This window comes from Lissotriton vulgaris, chromosome 2_1 (genome assembly GCF_964263255.1).
Source record: "Lissotriton vulgaris chromosome 2_1, aLisVul1.2, whole genome shotgun sequence".
In the NCBI taxonomy this organism is placed as follows: domain Eukaryota; kingdom Metazoa; phylum Chordata; class Amphibia; order Caudata; family Salamandridae; genus Lissotriton; species Lissotriton vulgaris.
The window spans coordinates 415773693-415794514 of NC_141687.1; the positions used below are offsets into that span (position 1 = coordinate 415773693).

Sequence of the window (20822 nt, forward strand, 5' to 3'; positions counted from 1 at the left end):
AAAAGAGGCACTGAGACAAAGTGGCAGAGGAACTTGAAAGGATGACTCAACGCCATCCCTCAAGAGTTCCATCAGGCTACCACTGGGTTAAATAAACGAGTCCAGCATCATGCACTGATCCCAAAACCTGACACCAAGGCAGCCCTGGCACACTGGCGGATACCCTTCGATAAGGGTTCCAATGTGCAGTGAGTTTGACAGACGCAGACATGTCGCCCTGATTCAGGAGAGCTTGTTCTGGAGAAAGGCACTTCTCACCTCTGCGGGGACATCCGTGAAACTCGAAATAACTAAAATAAAGGTAAGAGGCTCCTACAAGTACTAGAAAACTCCCAAGACCTCTCTGTTCTCTCTCTAGCAAGGAAGTGCAAGAAGTCCTAAGCTCTTTAAAAGGGAGCTTGTTGTCTACAATGTGTACAAGAAAAACAAAAATATAATGATACACCTTGAAAAATAAATACATATAAGTATTGTTGTGAGGACATGAAGTTATGTTTAGTATGGTGCAACATTAGAGGCAGTTTTGCACATTGCAGCTAAGTAGTTAATTCCTTCATCCATGCCCTGATAAGCAGGTGAGTCCTCTTTGCTAGCAGAAGGGGTGCTACTGTCGGAGTTGAGTGATGCTAGTGTGGGCACAAGCCACATCACAGCCAAGAAAGGGTGAAAAGAGGTCAGGAGATATTTCACTCCTCCACAGCCAATCAGCTACTCTCATGAAAACCAAAAAATGTAAGCCAGCCCCGTGTACCACTTCCTCGCTCGGGTAGACGCAAAGTTTAAAACCATAGTGAAGTCACGAGGGCACCTTCCAGCAGTGTCAGTTCTGCATCCAGATATGTGCTGTGGCTTCAAAGCAATGACAGCACAGTTCCCATTCTCTGGTTGGTATATGGAGGGGCTGAGTACTCGCTAACTTTGTTTAGAAAGATTCGAGCTCTGTTCCTCAATTGGTATTATATGCCATATGAAAACTGAGTGTATAGTTGGGTGCGTGTCGAAAAAAACCGTGTTTGAAGCAGGCCCTTCAAAAGGCGAGTACTCCTTTGCCACGATTGCCAAGATGTGAAGCTTCGTGCACTCTGGCAACGTCTTGAACGTAGGCACTCCACATTTTACTACCTGATTTCTTTATCACTCTTGCTCCGGATCCCTGTTTCTGAAATCGATTTAGAAGTCTGGGTTCTGCGTGTTAGGTCGGACTCTAGGACTGGAGCAGATATAGTTTGAAAAGGAAAAGGGTCCCTTCAGCTTGTGCAGATTAGATAAAGTTGTTGTTTTTCTTTTAACACTCTGAAAACGGTGTCACCTTCTGGGCTTGTTGTGTGTGCTGCACATCTAAAGCACTACTGGAAAGGCACCATGTCTTGTGCCGAGTATATATGTCACTGTTGTGTTCCGGGTATTCTTAAGACTTTAACCAAGCACAAAAACAAGCCTGGGAGAGCTGCTAAGAAACCGAGGTGGGCCAATACCAGAGCATGCTCGGGGTGGAAAGGGCTCTATTTACAATACAAGCAGCATGGTCCCTCAACTGCACAGCGCCGCTCAACCTCAGCGAGGACCGATCATGGAGCAGCACTGACAGGTCAGCGGGTCTTACTAGTTTCTGATTGGACCATGCTGTGTGCCAAAGGTCATCAGCACGCGTGAGGATCCACTTGCAGGCACATGTTTGAGATTAGGGATGGTGGGATATTTTCCTTTCTGGCTGTAAGAGAAGCAGGCCAAATATCACATTCGTCCTCTGTGTAAGTGAGCAACAACTAGCATGGAAAACAGACAGGCACAACCTGCACTGTTAGTGATACAAGTTCCTGGTGAAATAAGCACCAGCTATAAAAATAAACTTGTGGAAAGAAAACAGCTGTGTCTGTAGATCTGCTGTCACACAAAGATCTAACAAACATTGAAACAGGTGAGGAACATGAAGTGTAACGCTGCGGCTCCCATTGTGTGGACTGTCACACACTAAAGGCACTGTGAAATTCAGAGAAACGTGCTAAATTAGTGATTTCCCAATCGTGGGCTTAAGAAGCCTGTGCTGTATAAATATGTAAATGCACACACGCTTTTCTCTCTTTTTATTAATTTTGCCTGGTCCACTTAATGTTCTCTTGTAGGACATTTCTATTCATTTTCCAGGGCCCACCTAAGCACGGCAGCTGTTTTGCAGCCTAATGGGTATTCAATATATCAAAGGCAGAAAATCTCTTTCTCAACGATGACTAATATTAAGCAAACAAACCACCAGCTCCAAGAGATATGAGAAATGAGAGGAAAAGCAAAATTATGCAATAGAACGCGGTGACCGTGTACGCGCTCTGGCTGTCAGGGTCGAAAACTGTAACTGAAATGAAGAAAATTTCACTGCTAATGAGAATAATTCCACAGGTGACCCAAAAGCAAATCTGAGTGGTACCCACACTCTTTGTGTTTCAGTAACACATGTTGAGTTGATGCCCAGCTGTCTGGTGTTGCGTAGCAGCCACACAGGAGAAAGTACACTGGAGTTCTGCTTCTGAAGCAGTAGCATCTATCACCCTACTACATTCGGTACTCTTTAACATACGCCAAATGAGCCATCGACCTCATTTTTTACTAAGATGGCCGCATTGCAATGAATTTTCAGTGATCAAGGGAGATTTCTTCCAATTAGACAACTCTACATACTCGTACTATCTGCCTCAACCCAAACAGCACCCAGAGATTAGGATTCCTTAATTTATTCCAACTAGACTATCCACCACACTCAATGCCCATGTTTCCAATAAAAGCATCTCCTTGACGCTCATTGATGCAACAAACCAGCTCGTGCCTCTCTTGGAAAATGGAGAAATTGTTTGCTACCTCGCTTTATGCCTCCACATACTACCCACGAGAGATAGGCTAGTATTCTGAAATCGTAGCTTACCATGGACGTGCTTGGCAGCCACAGACCCTCCCCCAAATCATCTCTACTTGGATAGATCTCTTTACACAAACAATGCAACACTTTGCTCAGCCAACTTCTTTCTTTTTTTTAAACTCCCTACTTCCAGGTTTTTGGAACAGGAACACCAATGACTGGCAGTTCTAATACCCAAATTTGTAATGAACATCAGAAATCTGTCCAGTCTTCTTACTTTATAGATATTGTCTCCTCGCGAACCAGCATTAGTATCTTCTGCTACTTGGCATGTCCAAAGTGGTCCTCTGCACCTGGAGATCATTTAATTTGTGACGAAAAACTCCAAACATAACATAGATAAACAATACAGGGGAACTGGTGATATCATTAACAAATAATCAGCATTATGTAAAATAAGGCACCAGGAAAGAAATAACCTCACAAGACCTTAATGAGAGTCAACAGTAGGCTTAGAAAGCGAGAGAGCGAGCACTTGAGGTGTAACTTCTTGCCATAAATCTCACTCCTACGAAGACTTTCATTGATCGAGCCATTGTCCCTAGAAGGCCGAGCTCTCAATCACAGGTACATGGAAAATCCATCCATGAAAGAAGTACGAGTCACTTCTTTACATCAGACCCACCCATGCGTCCTTCTACTAACATGTTATGCCGTGCATAGAGTAACAACATTTGACCCACTTTGGACATATATGCCATTTTCACAGTGTAAGGCTTTCAGTTGTAAGGCTGAAAGATATATAGGCAATGTAGCAACATATTCCAATAGACCATGTGTCTGCAGGAAGGAGATACTCCTCTCCTTCTCTGTAGGCAATCTTCTCCAAAGGATCCAGTACTTTCAATGCAACTGTCCTATACTGACAGGGTGGGACACAGGCTTAAGAAAGACCTGTGCCTAAGATTTTGCTATTTGAAGCACTTGATACATACAATTCCTTGGTTGGCACTGGTTGGCACTGATCATTTAGCAGCTTCATTTGTGTGCATTCAAAGAATTAGACCCTGTCCAACTATCATCAGGGGTTTAGCAATAGGGCACAGACTCTCCAGTAGGTTTAGAAACCATGGAGAACCCACAGTGTGAGTTTTGACTGTAAGTGTGTGTTGTTTTGTGTATGCTTGTCTCTCTGTTCCTCAGTCCCCCCACCTTCCCAATTGGACTATGTACCTTAGCAAAGGAAGTTCTGGTGGGAAGCACGCGTCCAGGCAACAGCCTTGTGCTAAATTGAACCTACCTTTAGCACTTACATTATAAAGTCATATGCTCAGTGCAAAAGAGAACAGTGGTGCAGCCGACCGAACTGCAATAACTATCAGTACCCTTCAACAATAGCTTTACAGACCATGCGTGTCTTATCCACATTCTAAATCAAATGACCACAGATGATGTGCTTCACCACAATTTCAACATATTGTGCAGTTCCTTAAAATTTTAGTCTCACTGTGGACTCTTTACGTAGTTCGTAGTGTTTCATGTAGAAGGAATGCTTCATAAGCTGTGCAGCTGTTTCCAGTTGAGTTGATTTTGTTTGGGGAGGTGACATGGTCTGAAAATGTCCAGTTTCCCTCAGAATGCCACCGTCCCAGAACACGCCTCCGGCCCTGGACGGCCTGCCCTTACACAGCCGCCGTCATGGGGTTCTTGTGTCGCGGGTCCTGGGACCGGTAGTGGTACTGATCTGGGCTAGCTCCTCGGGGGCGTGCCACTCTTCCCACCTCACTGTACAGTGGTGCTCTGTGAGGTAGCGGAGGCGAGGGCGGTACATCCTGCCGTAGCGGGCCCTTTGCTTGTGGCGGTGGGCAATACTGAGGATAGCGGTAGTCAGGCACCTTCGAATCTGGGGGGCGCGGATACGTGCCCTTAGAGTTGTGGATGGCAGGCCTAATTCCTGGGTAGTACGGAAGCTCTCTTTCTTTGTACACTCGAGGTCCAGCAAGGTACTCCGGCGGGTCCGGGGGGCCACGTCTAAAAGGGAAAAATAATAAAATATATGTGTAAGAAAAACAAACAGTTAAGTACGAAGAAACAATTTACATAGAGTAACAAGACGCCTACAAGTCTGTAAAGCAAGTTCATCACACCCCATGACTCTAGCCAGTTACTAAAATAGACCACTGAGCACACTCCGTTGTGCAACCCGCCCCTGGCCCCCCGTCCTTTGTCTAGATAGGAACGAAACTGTGCCCATCACATGCAGCTGTGTCACATCATATCTCAACAGAAGATAAACAGACATCCCCAGATTCGCCCTCTGCGAGTTCCTTAAACCGCACGCGCCGCCAAGCATTCTAGACAGGGCCCAGGACACTACACAGCAAGAGCAGGGCCAAGAAAAAGAGCTTGTAAGGAGCCAATGAGGTGCCAGGAAGCTGTGTCTGTGGCCAGCAGGGCAGCTGCAGTGAGATCTGGACTTGCATTCAGCTGCAAAGCCGGATGTAGAAGCTTCTCTGCGGCCTGTCTGCGTAATTGGAGTTTGACAAGCTTGGGAGTTGCAGGAGCACATGAGCAAGTCCCAGGGGTGGGGGACACTGCCCATGCTTTCAGTAATTATATCTCGTTTTGATCACATGCTTATAATCAAGTTACATACAACAATCTTCCACTCATTCAAGTGACCTCTGTTCTTTAAAGTATTTGGTATGTATTTATTTGTAGACATTTATATACAGAAATGTATATAGAGTTTATATCGAGGTATACCTATAAAGTTAGTGATAGCTTGATAACAACAAGCACTGGCAAATGCAACAGGTCTCACTTTAATAGGGGACTGCCAAGCTGTTGACTTTGCTCATGTTTGTCTGTAAAGTATAGTTTACAAAAAGAAAAGAAGAAAAGCATATATATTGTATGGTATCCCAAAACTACATTAAATTCAATGTTTTCAATCAGTCAACCTGTATAAATGGCATGGGTTATTGAAATACTTTTCAATCAGGATAATCTGATGAGGATTTAAAAAGAATAAGGAAATGTAAGAATGTAAAGCGAAAAGTTTGTGAAGGCATAATTTACTTTCCACAGGATTCAGCCTGTAGTAGCTCAGAGAGCAGATTTATGGGCCTCCAGGAGAAGTACCATGCTAAGTACACTTTCTGCCTCAGCTGCCAGCTGCCAGCTTAGTGAGTGCAGCAGATAGCCCGCCCCCTGGAGCCATAAAAGCCTTTGTACACCAAAGCATGTGCTTTCATGCAATATGTGAATTACAGGACATAAAACAAAGACAACCCTAAAAGTCTGCTCTTCAGTCATACCCCAGCAAAAATATCCCTGATGCTGTGCTTTTCAGACAAGCTGGGAGAGACGGGTAGCAACAACATGTGTATGTGAGGTGTGGGTACTTGAGGGGAGGGAGGAACACATGAAAGAGAGAGCTAAAAAAACATGTACTCTCCTGGATAGCAGAATGAAAAAGAGTAGTTAGTAGTGAGCAGTGGAAGGATACCAGTCCAACACTTAAAAAGACTTCAAAAGAGAGGGACTCCAGGAGAGGGACATACAAGAAGAGGAAGGTAAGCCATAGAAAAAGCAGCAAGCAAATTAGAGTGACAAAGCCAACCAATAGTAGGCAAGGAATGGGCTGTTAGGCCACTGTAAATTCACAATAGGTATTACACAACAAGACAAATTCTGCAGCCTGGTAGGCAAGAACATTAGTTCAGCGGAACAGTGATGAGCAGCACATTAAAAGTTGGATGGAAAGAGGCACGATGGGCATACATTACTAATGTTTGATGCAATCCCAGTGTACACAATGTTAGCTTCGGAGGCCAATGGGGATGAAGAGATTTTAGTGAAGGAGGGAATGTTTGGAGAGTTTTTTTCCAGAGGTGCTCAGGTTGATGTTCGCTTTTATACTCAGGACATGGGTGCTCCCGTGCTTGCACGTAAAGGGAGAGGAGAACTACTTGTATCTTTAACAGGTGGACATAGTTTTAGGATATTGAAACAATATCGCTGTTGTCAGTGCTTGGGTAGGTCTGGAGAGGAAAAGGAAATTAACTATATAAGGTATGTGGGATGAGGTGAACCCATGGTCTGATTTAAATACTAGAATTAGGAATTTGTGGCAGGAACCCTGAGATTAAGCCTGTCTGGTGTACAGGGAGAGGGGATAATCAGTTTGGGAAAGATAAACAGAGAGTTAGAGGCAAAATGGAGGAATGTGCAAAAGAGTTTTGTGGAGCAGACAGGAGACCCAGGAGGAGATTGTTTCCACTATCTAGCGGTACAAAATCCTGGCTCCCCAAATGCTGCCCAGGTCTGTTAGCAGAAGCCAAAGGTTGGAAGTCAACGCACCACAGAAATACACAAATCAACAGAATCCTTTCCCAGAGCTGGTTGCAGTAAGTAAGATCATCTTTGTTAGTGGACAGATCTGAACTTAAATCGCAAGTCTAGGTCTCACTAACGATGCTCACAGCAGTATCACCAGCGTCCTCCTGCGGATTCAGCCCGTTCTTGACCAAGGTAAAAATGTTGCTCTCTTCCTGATCTTGCTAAAAAGGTCTGCGCAAAAAGAACTCCAGGTCTGGACACTAGTGGCTGCATAAATGGACGCTGGGCATTTTGTGAGTCGGGGTATCACCTCAGTAGATACAGCAAAGCTGTGTGATGTATGTGTGATGTCTTTCTACGACACAACTACAGTCCAGGCATGACGAGGGATGGCTCCGCTGTCTTAACATCCAAACTTCAAAGTGGGATTAAATCTATGCTTTCTTGGTCTTTTATTTTCTTGGCGGTTCTTTTGTCTCATAAATGCACGCTGCCTGATCACAATGGCGTCCTAATAAAAGGAAGGAGGGACGTAATTGGTCCGGCTTTTGAACCATATTACCAACCCTCATTCAACCTATGGGGAAATATCCCACACCAGAAGTCATATCTTTTGTCCTAGAGGCGTTATGGACCAAACTATGTCCAACTTCACCAACCCTTCTCAGGACACGAGTTCTCCTGCAGCATCTGAGCCCCAAGAACAAAGCTCACTCACGCCTATGGCTGTGCATTTCAGTATTACACTATCACCTTCCCCATGAGAAAAGGACGGAGCGGCTGAGATTCAACAGTCACCTGAGGAGAAGAAACCTTGCAGGAGCCCGGCGCCATGATTTCGGACAGCAAACTTATTGCAGTCACACTAGTCCATGCAGCTTTCCTGACCCCAACACAAAGTCTCCCTTGGGCAGTGTATTCATGCATTGAGAAATGGACAGTACAACATAACTATTTTTGGCTTTATGTGTTATATATTTTATAAGTATAGCACTTTTTTCACGTATCACCACGTGTCACTTTTCCTGCACTTCAATCACTTGATTGCCTTGCATTGTATTGTTTTATTGACAGCCTTTAGCATTAATTTGCATGCATAACACTCATACAATACAATTGTCATTGTTGACCAAAAAGTATTTTGTCCTTGTGGTGTGTTCTGCGTATCCTTAATTGGTTCTTTAAATGTGATGTGGAACCTTTGTCTTCCATTAATTTGGTAAATGTTTTGGATATATTAATTACATTGGAACAAATAAATTGTCGCATTCTCGACAGAACCACTTCTTTATATATTATATGGAAAACTTGTTGGAAGCATGTACCATATTATCTTTACTTCGAAATTCATATTCACAGACATGCTGACCTGTAAAACAACCATCTGAAATCGAAATAAACCTGTTTTTCATGTTTACTTACACAAAATCTGAGAGCTTTTTTTTCTACGCCTTTTAGCCCAATTTAGTGCGCCATCCTTTAACTCGCCACTCCCTCCTCACCCAGGCTCGGAGTAAAGCTGCAGGGCTAACCACTGGAGTCTACAGTGAGGCGGACGTCTGACTGACAGTGAACCTCGCGCCCTTCACCCCGCCCCCTGGAATCGCTTAGCGCAAATGTTTCCTGATGAAAAAGAAAAAAAAACGAGATGAGATGCATTTCAGCTTTGGACTTGCGAGACCTGGGCAGACCCTGGGGACTTTTCACTTTGGAAACAGAAGGTTGTATTAGACAGGCCCTCCTGTTTCCAATGAGACTGTCCAGAAGGCGTTCTGAAGGAAGCCCTCCTAGGACCCCCCAAAAAAGACTTTTAGGCAGCCTGTGTTTAGACAACGGCTATCTCTGCTAAAACACCTGGCCGTGTTACACAGAACACACTTTCACTGGTCGAACATGAATCCAACATTTGTTTGGACTGGTGGTGAGGCCCCACGGGACTGGACAAAGTATGCATCTTTGTTTACGATCAAGGTAGACCGGGCCTCTTGGATGAAGGGAGTAAGAGTCAGAGCTGCCGACTTTGGAACTGGGGAACCGGTTCGAGTGCCGGAGGTCGGCTCAACAGCCTGTGATTCTGGGCAAATCACTTACTCTCCCCAAGCCTATCAAAAAATGAATGTATTATTGTGTAACGTAACTGGTGCTCATGTAAATCGCTCCTATACCTTCTGGTCGAGTACGTGCTATATAAAACTGCAAAAATAAATGAATAAAAAACGAAAATGTAGTCAGCATCCTGTTTCATCATTTGAAACTAATTTCGGCTGTAGTGAGGTGAGCAATGCAATTGCAGCTGGCAAGATGGCCAAGCGGGTAAGTACTGACCTTATCTGCTAGACACTGCTTCGAATCCCACCAACTCAACCTTCAAAGGCCGGCAAACCCAGGGTCAGTGCCAGGATTATTTTGGCACTGACGACTTTGCCACAGTCAACTCAAAGGGCACATACACTGCAAGAGTGTACATCTGACGGCGCTAAGGAACCATACCAGCAAACTCACACTTGCTTACTGGCAAACCCGCTCTCCCCAAATCGCTCCCCAATACTGCCATTCCCTGCTCAAACCCCAACAACAGGGGCGGCTCATGGCAGCCCTGGGCAGGAAGCGTAGGTAGGGGGCCCCGGAAGAGCGGGTCCGGGCGGAGCGCGGAGGCCAGTGAAGTGGGGAGGGGAGAGGTGCAGGGTGTTTGGAAGTGGAACTGAGCCGGAGGCCGCCAAATCCCTGCCAGGGGCCACCACGCAAATATGTATCCATCCTCAGAGGATTATTATATTATGGATATATATTGGCGTGGTGGCCCCTGGGGTTTGGTGGGCCTGTGCAGGTGCACAGCTTGCACATGCCTAAGGCCGCCCCTGTCAACAATGCTGAGCCTCATCCTCGCCACTGCTTAGCTCCACAACCCAGAAAATTTTTAAGGCATGGCCAAAGTGGGTAATTGCCCTGGGCTTCCATCTTCCAAGGAGAGTGATTTTCCTCTCTATATCACCTCAATTTCAACGCATTTCCTTTTCTCTGCCTACCTCTACCTCAAGCTCTCTCACTATCTAACTTCATCTTAAGGACTTTGGGGCCCTGCCAAGGCATATTTTGGCAGTTTTTCTATGACCCCTTTTTCTGAAAATGTAACAATTTAACACGTTTCAATAGTTTTTGGCATCATGCGTGCATCAAATAGCAGAAAATTCGGTAACAAAATTGAAAGAAGTTGTGAACGAGGGGCCCCAAAAATACCTTGGTTGGGGCCCCGAAATATCCTCAAGACAACAGTACCACTTCCTATCAACAGAGAGCTCCACTTGCATCAAAACACTGCTCCCCGTCCCAGCTCCAATGCCAGTCCCTACTTGTATTTCCCCATCCTGAATCCAGTCATGACGCTATCCTTTGACCCACATTCTCCGCCAATGAGGATCCAACATAGTGCAGACGTGACCCACACCAGAACCTCATTGTTGCACACCTTCCTTATGCGTTAGAAAGTGAAATACTTTGTATAAGAAAAACTGTTTTCACCTTATAGAGTAAGTAAGAAGTTTTTAGCAAATTGGTATTAATAACAATTTACATTTTAATGTTGATGAAATGTGTTTTTATACAACTATACAGTTGATTTTTCAACTACAGATACACCCCCCCACACACACCCCAGTGCCTTGAAACCCTCACGGGTAAGTAGTGCGCTTTACAAATGCATTGATTGATTGATTGATTACTAAGTCCATCAATCAGAAGCACAATTACATCATTGGTAGTAGTTCTGAGCTCATGTCTGAATCAAAGATCATATTCAAGTAAAATAGTTTCTTTCCTCAAAAGTGCACGGATTCCTTTAAAAATATACATGTTTGCGCTTCATGTTTTTCATTCTGGAGAAGGTGGTTCTACCATCAATTACAGCTATGTTTCCTGGTTAGTGGCTGACTCTGTCCACTTCGTTCTGTTACAAGCAATTGTTAGAAGCTATACCGACCACAGCACTGAATGCCTTGAATGGATTAAATAAAGGACTAACGGCCAGATTCATGAAAGACCCGTTTTGCGAGTCTGAAATAGCGATTCATAAGGAATCGCTATTACAGACTCGCAAATCGGGATTCATGTAGGAATCGCAAAATAAAATGTGATTCCTACAGATTCCTTATTTGCGATTAAGGAAAACTCCCCATTCATTCCTATGGGCCAAAAGGCCCATAGGAATGAATGGGGAGTATTCCTTATTTGCGATTAGCAATTTGCTAATCGCAAATAAGATAGTGATTTGAAGGGTGCCAGGGGTGTCCAAAGGACACCCTGTAGCACCCCTTAAATGCACATTTCAACAGGTGTTGCGCACACACATGTCCAAAGGACATGTGTTTGTGTAACATGTAACTTAGAAAAATGCTTTTAAAAGCATTTTTCTAAGTTTTCGCTATTTACCACGAGGTTTGACCTTGCGGTAACTAGCGGCCGAAATTTGCGAATTCGCAATTTTAAAATGTTTCAAGAATAGCATTTAAGGAATCTCTAATGGAGATTCCTTAAATGCTATTCCTCGCGAATTTGCGAGTTTCTAAATAGCGAATTTTGCATTTGGGATGATGAATCTCAAATGCAAAAATTGCACTCGCAAAGGGCCAGATTCTCAGAATCTGGCCCTTTGCGAGCGCAAATATGAATGATGAATCAGGCTGTTAATAACAACCTAAGTAAAATGTTCTAAAAAATGGTTATTATTAGGGTGTGCTAAGCAACTCTGCACATTTCTTTTTACATCTACAGATAGCTATGGAATGTGCATACCTACCCTAGTTTAAATAAAATTGCGGGCAGCATATGCCGCCTTCTGCTGCTGGTGCAAGAAACTGTTCCAAGGGAAGCTTGGACGCTCTCAGGGCACAAAGGGGAAAGGTTCCACCTCCCAGCCAGAGACCCAGGCTACCAGCTAGCCGCGCCTGGGTGTACACACAATTAGTTTTTGTGGCTTTCCCCATGTTCATGGGAGGGTCAGCCTCCCATCTGCCATTTATTCGACAAGGGACAGCCAGCAGCAGAAAATGAGAGATAAAAAGGTGGGATAAAGTTTTTAACTACACATCAGAGTTCTAGGAAAATCATGAAAATCCATATACCAATACATTTCGGGATTTTATACAATAAACGTTATGAACACCTCCCACTTCAGTTGAACAGACTTGGTATACAACACTAATGGAGCCAAAAATACAAGACGGGTCCTGATATGTAGCACTCAAAAGTCATTCCCATCTGGCAGCTTAGCCTGCATGACACAAGTCCAGTCCCAGTTGGGAGGGTGTCCATTTCACTAAAAGCTTCAGCCACAGTTGACAATAATTAGCACCCGTGTTGTGAGTCTAAGCAGAGCGACCACCGATCGAATGGACATCGATGCTCAGCTATTCCACCTTCTAACACTGATCCCTCAGGAGGAGAATTATTCAAAGCACACTGCTGGGGGAATCTGCGCTATGGTTCTCCACACTACATCTGGTCTGTAAATGGAAGAAGGACCTTCGTCATGAGAACCACACAATGGTGCATAGGAAGCCACCATAGCATTTCCAAGGTTTGTTGAGGAAGCGGTAGGGGGAGGGGGCTAATGCTCTCACCTGCTAGATATTTTACTGGCATGGTCGGTAAGAAACCCAGAAATAAAATAAAAAAACACTGGATGGTTTTCTATGCGGACAGAAAAAGAATGTAAAGTGGCAAATATTTCTTGAGTATTTCAAGAGATGAGTAAAATAATTTCTAGGTAATCAGCACTCATCCATGGAGTCGAATTCTAATCAATCCTTATAAGGGCATGGATGGATAGATTTTCAAAAATGGAAAACACAGATAAATTGCTTGTATGTTTTCTATGGTCAATATTAAGAGAGGACTCTCTTGGACATGCACAGAAATCTTTCTATAACCAAGTATATAATCAACCAAGTGTGTCACCAAATATGCACTGTTATATCAAACATACACCCACATAGATATAAACACAAATCTGAACCCAAAAAGCAACCATATATCACACAGAGATAAAGAGCTCAAAAGTATAACACAATCAGGGTTTATTAAAAATAATTTAAAATAGCAATAGAGAAATACGTACATTTATACATTTAAAAATCATAAAAAAACATAATGAGAGACAAACAAATATATGTGAAATGCTTAAATTCATCAGACAGAGGTTATTCCCAACGGGAATCAAATACATAAACACCATCAGTCTATTCACTCATTGGTTGTATTAGACATGAGGCTGTTCCTGGATATAACCCAATATAAAATTGCAGGCGTCGGCGCGTTTCGGTGGTAGTAAATTATTGAAGTACCACCTTCATCAGGACATGTATAAAGCTTGCTCTCGCTCAACAGGTTTAAAATTTAAAATACACCTAATTAAAACAAAAAATATACATTGAACACAACCTATAATCTATTTTACATAATCATTAGTTAAACTCATTATTTCATTGATAGAGACCCCTCTCACATTCTAGAAACTGTTTACAAAATGCAGTGTGCAGTGTAAATATACAAAAGTCTACGAAAACAAATGACTTACATCATCATTATCTTAAGGTCTGTTATCAGCGTGTCCATTCAGTTGTTTAACGGGTTCAGCATTAGCACACAGTCTTTTACAGCCCTATTAGTCACATTATTGTACGTACAATACTCAATGAACCCCAAAAATTCAGATAGAGTAGCACCGAAAAAAAGTTTCTTCCTCTTTCATCCTCTACAAGGAACAGTGACTCAGCGTCGGTTGAGCTGTGCTGATGACGGAACCGTTCCGTCATGACTCCGCCCGCGCAAGGCGGAGTCAGCATGGGCGGGGAATTCGCGCCGCACGGATGCGGTTAAGACCTTCAAAAGGAGACAAGAGTGAATGTGCATGTGTTTTTTTCTGAGTATTTAAAAATTCCAGGTGAAATACAACAGACACCTTATCATACCCGACTAAAAGCTCCTGTAACCAACTATTTATTAAATAATACGTTTTTTTAGAGGGGTGTAACACCCCAAACACTCCCCTTGAAGCTTCATCCCCGTGTACAATGATAAGTCCTATGCAGCCTGCCACATGTGTTGGGGGAAATCTCGTGAAAAGGCCCAATAATAAACATGAGTTTCTCAAAAACAGGTACTTTTTGGAAGTAAGCACAGTGGTAGCGCAAAGTAGTGTTAAGCAGTCGCAAGATAAAGCTGAGCAAATGATGTATATTGTTGTATTAATCTAAGAAACCGCTAAATGTATGAATTTCAAAGCTCTTCGCAACCCGTGACATGCAAGCTATGATGGTTCAGTGATTAGTTAAAAAAAAAAATATGAATATGAAAAGGAACTATGAATGTGTGTGTGCCGCAGGGATATCTAATTAACTGAAAGTTATGCTGTTAACTTTCACTTCAGAATGTTGAGGCACTCAAACATGTGGAGGCCCCTAGACCTCTACCTTTCATCGCATAAACCCCCCTAGGCGCAGACACCAGGCACCAGACAGCCACTGAGGGACGCACCACAGGGACCGACACTCCAACAAGAGAAACCGGCTAGGAAGTACACTCTCCTATCTCCAACCTCTATCACTCTCTTTCTCTCTATCGTCCGGGGTGTTGTACCCACCAGGCAGATCAACGGGGGGAAAGAAGACAACGCCAAGCAAGACTCGGATAACGGACTTCTTTTTCCTTCACGGACTAGTAGATCTATCCGACCCCACGCACCATGGCAATGAACGAACTATTGCAGGACAATACTACTATACCCCTCCCCCCCACCCCCCCCGGCGCCTTCTTTTCTCTTTTTTCTCTTTTTTTCCCTCTTTCTTTCCGCCACTCATGTATGCTCCATGTAAATATATATTTTTTATACACAATAAAAAATTACAGAAATAAGAATGTTGAGGCACTTGTAACGCAATATTAAATATAAAAAAGGGAAAAAGCGCCATCGATGGAGCTGCAGGCAGGGAGTGGGAAAGAAATAGTAACACAATCACGTCGGGAGCAGCAGACAGGCACTGATTATGTTGAATGAATCTGTGCTTGGTCCCTGCTCCACATACAGGATCGGAACTGACGTTTAGTCTGCAATGACCAATTAACAAAACTGCAGAAAAGAGTGTCACTGCACACAACAAATGGATAACAATGGGCGGGCTCCAAGGTCTTTTTGTACAGTCGCAAGCAGGCCAAAAGTTCTAAAAAAATAAGTGGGGGGACGCTGTCACCAGAAGTGACATCACGACAGGAAGTGACGTCACGAAAAGTGGCTTGCAAAATTGAGCTAATTGCCTCCCCGTGTGTTACCAAACCCGAGAGAACCACCCCCTCCTCACACCACCCCACCTCACGCCAATGAGCGCAGCCATGCTGAGCCAGTGATCGCATGAAGATAGGGAGGGGGGGATGACACATCCCTAACTTAAAAGCCCTCCGCCCCTTCCCCAGAACACCTTCGCATCTTCCTCACACTGAAGAGAACGGGGCTCTGCCATTCCCCCGTTTTCTGTATCTGGCTCCCCTAACCCTAGTTCCCCCCCTGTATTGCTCCACCCCCATCTCCCCCCTCCGCTTCTCTCTATTCTTCTATCTTCTCCAGTCCTGTATCTGTTGCTCAGCCGGGGGCTTCTTGCGTCCACCGTCCGCAGATCTCACCGCCCCCTCTATTGTCCACAATGTGCAGTTCTTATACACCATCCCACCTCCCTTCAAATGCCCATCTGCTCGTGGAATGTGCCCGCATTACTTCTTATTCCTCTCTGGGAACGAGATCGGAGCTCACTGAGAGCTCCGATCTCGTCCCGGAGAGACCAAACAGTGAAGTCCAGCTGTTTAGCAGGGGGGACGGCGTCCCCCCGGTAAAATAAGTGGAGGGACGCCGTCCACCGGCGTGGTACCCCCGACTCGAGTCCTGGTCGCAAGCCAGGCGCATGAATTAGCACTTGCAAAGTGGAGAGGCCGCCATTCCCACGAGGTCCAGCAGCCAGGCCCGGCTGGAGTGCGCCTGCGCACCAATACAGCCTTGGCATGCCATGCCCCTGACTCTGAGCACGAGACAGAGAGGCCCAACGGAATATTCTTGGTCCAGGGGGTGGAAGAACGTACAGCGAACGCATTCCTCGCTGGATATCTCTCGATACGTAAACGTGCTTATGTCAGAGCGAGAGAGTGGCTGCACCGCCGAGCAGGCAGCAGTTGTGCAGCAATGTCATACTAACCTCAACACCCTACCACACACGCAGATTGATTTATGGGCCGAGCCGGTGGAGGCGCTGGCCTCCCTGCGCTTTTATCAACTCTATGTGCCAGGAGAAGGGGGGAAATCAGATAAGAACGTCAGCTAATACAATCCCGGGCTCTCGCGCAGCACATGCCGGGCGGCGGAGCTGTTTTTAGTTTGCGCGCGCTGTTTGGAATTCCGGGGGTATCCGATTTCCGAGCGGCAGCCCTAGTCTTGGGTCCAGGCACGGCTGCGGTGGGTTGGGATTAGCGCCGCTCGCAGCAATCTCTCTTTATTATTGCATTGCTTTTATTTTTCATTAGCTTTTCCGAAATTGTAAAATTCAATATCGTTTGATGAACTGGTTGGCACAGGGAACGTGTGGCTGCGGCGGTGCTGCGCAAACATATTTTATACGAGATCTTAAATTACTGTTGAGAGGGCTTAATAACAATAAGACGCTGTTCGTTTTTTTTTAACGAAGTATGTATAATAAACTCAGTGCTGAACTGACATACATCGTACCCAGGAGCGCGACCCTGAGTAGCTAACATTTTCGGAGTGTAAAAAGTAATTACCAGCACGTGGTAAAATTGGGTACCTCACTGCGTGCGCCGTCCCCAGGGCTTTAAGTGGGATGAAAAAACTGGGGGGGGGGGTGTCTCTCAAAGGGGCGTGGCCAATGTAATTAAAGGCGTGGCTTAAAAACTGGTAAACTAAAAGTCTGTGATTACCAGTCCGACTTGTATTTTGCAGTTTCTATCATTGCATCCAGATATATGATACAACAAGTACCATCAAACCTACAAGAAGGCAGGACTATTGGCTTTGTCATTGGTTATTAGTTGCATAACTTAAATAAGCAGCAACTATGGCTTGTATGTAATATTGAAAACGCTTCCACGTAAAGCCCTGGTGACACCACCACAATGTTGCTGCTCCTGAGTTTCAAACAGAGAAGGGAAATCCAGAGAGAAAATGACTCCCTTTAAAGGATTTCCCTTTCCCTACAACGCTCACCTGGCATGATGTCATGCCGTAACTTCTGCACTAGTGAGAAGTGAGCAGTGTGAGCACGCGCACATCGGTGTGCCTGCTGTCACTGCAGTCCGGAATAAAACGGATCGCCTGTTCCAGGGCAAAAAACAGAGCCCGATAGAGACCAGTTTCTAGGCCCCCTTTAAAAACTGCCGGTGCTCAGCACCGGGGAGACCCGGCCCACTTAAACCCCTGGCATCCCCACTGTGTGGCATCGACACTTGCTCATGCCCCCAAAACCTCTAGTACGAGTGGCATGCACAGAGGTAGGTACAGGCTGAGTGTAGGCCCCCCCAATATAAATCCATCTAGAAGTGATGTGAATACGTGGGGGTGGGTCATCAAGGAAGACCCGGGTTCTAATTCTAGTTTCCCAACTTGACCACATGTGTAATCCTGGGCAAACTACTGTGTCCCTCTGCAACAAATGGCATATTTGGCAAAGATGGGAGCATAATGTATAATGTACGGCCTATTCTGAAACCCGTTGTTACTCCGGATTACGGCACAAACAGAAGTTTCAACAAAAATATAATTAAAATTGGTGCAATAAAAGCGCACCCTTCATTTTCACCAGAAGGGGCAAAACAATCTGTATTTCTGCATTATCCTTCTGAGTTTCTGAACTTTCAATAGTACTGTAAGTCGGTACCAATAGAGCCCGGATCCCCCAGGTTTTCCTGTCCTCACCCCAACAACCCCTCGAATCAATGACTTAAACACCATCTTCGTTGGTGTCCGTGGTCATGTTTATTAGTCATCCAAAACAAACATTACATCATAATTCAAATGATTTAATACATCATGCAAAATTCTAACAAATCAAATCAACATAACATACATCAAATGTATTTACAAGCTTACTCATCACAGGACGAATATACAAGCCAACATTGGATTTCTAAGATGGTATCCATCAGGCTAAACCAAGAATTTCTCAGCAATCACATCCAGCAATAAGAGGTCAGCCAGCCCGCACCGCCGGGGAGAACCATGAAGGTGTAGTCGCACCTGCATCCATAAGAGGTAGGCTCCTGCCATCATCTGTCCCTTGTCCTCACCTAAGGGGCCCACCCCTCCAAGACCAGGCTGCGCACAGGGGCACATGGAGTATAACCAGAGGCAGCAGCCCCATGCCCTTGCTTACCTAACTGTGCGCCCTTGCCCCTAGCCGGTGTACCCATTCTCTCCGGGGCCAGCTTGCCGTCTCCCCCTCAGTGCTGGTCTAGAGAGTATGCAGGAGAACTCTTGTTGTCGTAGTAGACCCATCTACAGGCTCTCCTTACCGCTACCATTCCCCACAGCGCCAAGAAACCGCATGGTGATCGAGCGCCTTATAAATCCCTTAACTTCAACTTCACAGGACACCCCTTATTTCCTTCAACATCGGGCTGGAAGGGTGGGTCTGCGCCGCCTCTGCTCTTGTGGCGATGCTGATGAAAAGAGAAAGAGGGCTCAAGCCAGAGCACCCTGAAGGACGAGTTACTTACCTTCAGTAACAAATGTATCTGGTAGACACACAGTCTAGCCGCAGATTCCTTAATATCCCCAGGCATCAGACTGGATCCGGAAAACTTTCTGCAGCAGCACCTCTGTGCGTCGGGGGGGGAGGAGGGGAGGGGGCGGCATGGCTCCGCCCTGACATCACCCACGGACGTGACGTCAGCGGAGCCATATATGCCCCTCCGGGCGCGCTGACGTCAGTTTTCGTTGTAGAAACTTTTCAGCGCCACTACGCAGAGCCACCAGCAAAAACTGTGAGACTATGGGAACAGTGTGCGAAATAGAAGAAAAAATAGAACCATAAAGGGCAGTGCCAGGCACTGCATCTTGAAAACTAGCAAAAGGAAAGAGCAGAGCACCACTCTGGGAAGCAACTTCACAAAGTGAAGGCCAAACCACATGTGGAGGTAGAGGAAGATGTGAAAAAACAGCATGTCAGATGACAGAAAATCTGCATCTGGAGTGTATAACCGTGAGGGACAACAAGTCCGAAACAGAGGAGTAAGGACAATTGACAACAAGACATCACCAGAAATAGACATCGTAACCCCAAGAAGAGACTGATAGAATGTGGCAGAGCCAATAGACTCGAACCAATGGGTTGCAGGGGTGATAAGAGACCCCAAGGCGAAGGTGAAGGGGAGAATGGGGTGGGAAAAAACATGAATAGATCCCACACCGTACAATCCAGGCACAGGGCTGGAAAGGACACATGACAAATGAGCATACCGCCAAATCACGAGAATGGGTGGAGTAGAGCAATGAATACAGAATGAACATTTTGTGTTGGGGTGAAGAGAAATGTCACCCCGCAGAACGGGCAAGCCACCCGGAAGGAGGCGAATGTAGAAAGCCCAACCTGAAAAGGTCCTCGCAGAACGGGGAGGATGGACGGGCGTTAAGGAATCTGCGGCTAGACTGTGTCTCTACCAGATACATTGTTACAGAAGGTATGTAACTCGTCCATCTGATAGAAACATCTAGCCGCAGACTCCTTAACTTAGAATAGATACCAAAGCCATACCAATGAGGAGGCGGGTCTGCGACTAAACTTCATCAAGTTCCCAAAAGAACTTAACCGTCATTAAGGTGACGAAACAAGGTGGGAACTGCAAGCCAGCTCAGCCACACCAGACCCTGATGCTCAGACAGGAGCGTAAAACATTGGGAGGCAAAGGCACCACAAGCCATCCAAGAACAGCATGAAAACCCCCAGATGTATACCGGTTGAAAGAAAGAAAACCTACACTAGATATGTTGGAGTGAAAAGAACAGGTCACGACTTCAGAAAGAAGTGGAACTGAACCCTAGAGGCTGATGGATCTGCCGGATCCGGGGGTGCCGACCGCAAGTAAAACCAAGAGAGATGGCAACTGGTATGACAGAGTCAGCGCATACCAGACCAGTATGCATGACAGTGGAACGAAGCACTGTTGAAACATGCACCAGCGCAAATACGTGGGACAGCATGGGCAGGATGCTAAATCATGGCCAGAAAGTACCGGTTGTATCACAAATAGAAGACACACCAGTACATAGTAGGTCTGTGACAAGACATGTGAAAGGGCCGACGGCAACCACCAGAAGCGCCCAAAATAGGACTACAGTAAGAACGATAGTCAAGTGTAAGACCCGAAAATACACAAGCATACCGCGTGGATGCTAGAACCACACAAAATATAGGAAAGACCCTTCTGTAGGGTAGCGCGAGCAGCCTAGATGCGAGACACGCAACTGCAAAAAGGCAACTGGCAAAAAGGGGCACCAGGCCTGCTGGACACCCACATAAGGCCGGCTGGACACCCACACTCTAAAGGTATTAAGAAGTGTTTGTGGGTAACTGGGGAGCGGGGC

General features: G+C 45.4%; 1 protein-coding gene across 1 annotated transcript in view; it reads right to left on the minus strand.

The window, feature by feature from the left end:
* Positions 1–991: 991 nt before the first annotated feature.
* Positions 992–20822, minus strand: part of PARD3B (par-3 family cell polarity regulator beta) — a 1965377-nt gene continuing 1945546 nt past the window's right edge. The window contains exon 23 of the mRNA XM_086954074.1: positions 992–4879. Coding sequence (XP_086810200.1) covers positions 4531–4879 — 349 coding nt within the window. The 3' untranslated portion in view covers positions 992–4530. The remainder of the gene's footprint in view (positions 4880–20822) is intronic.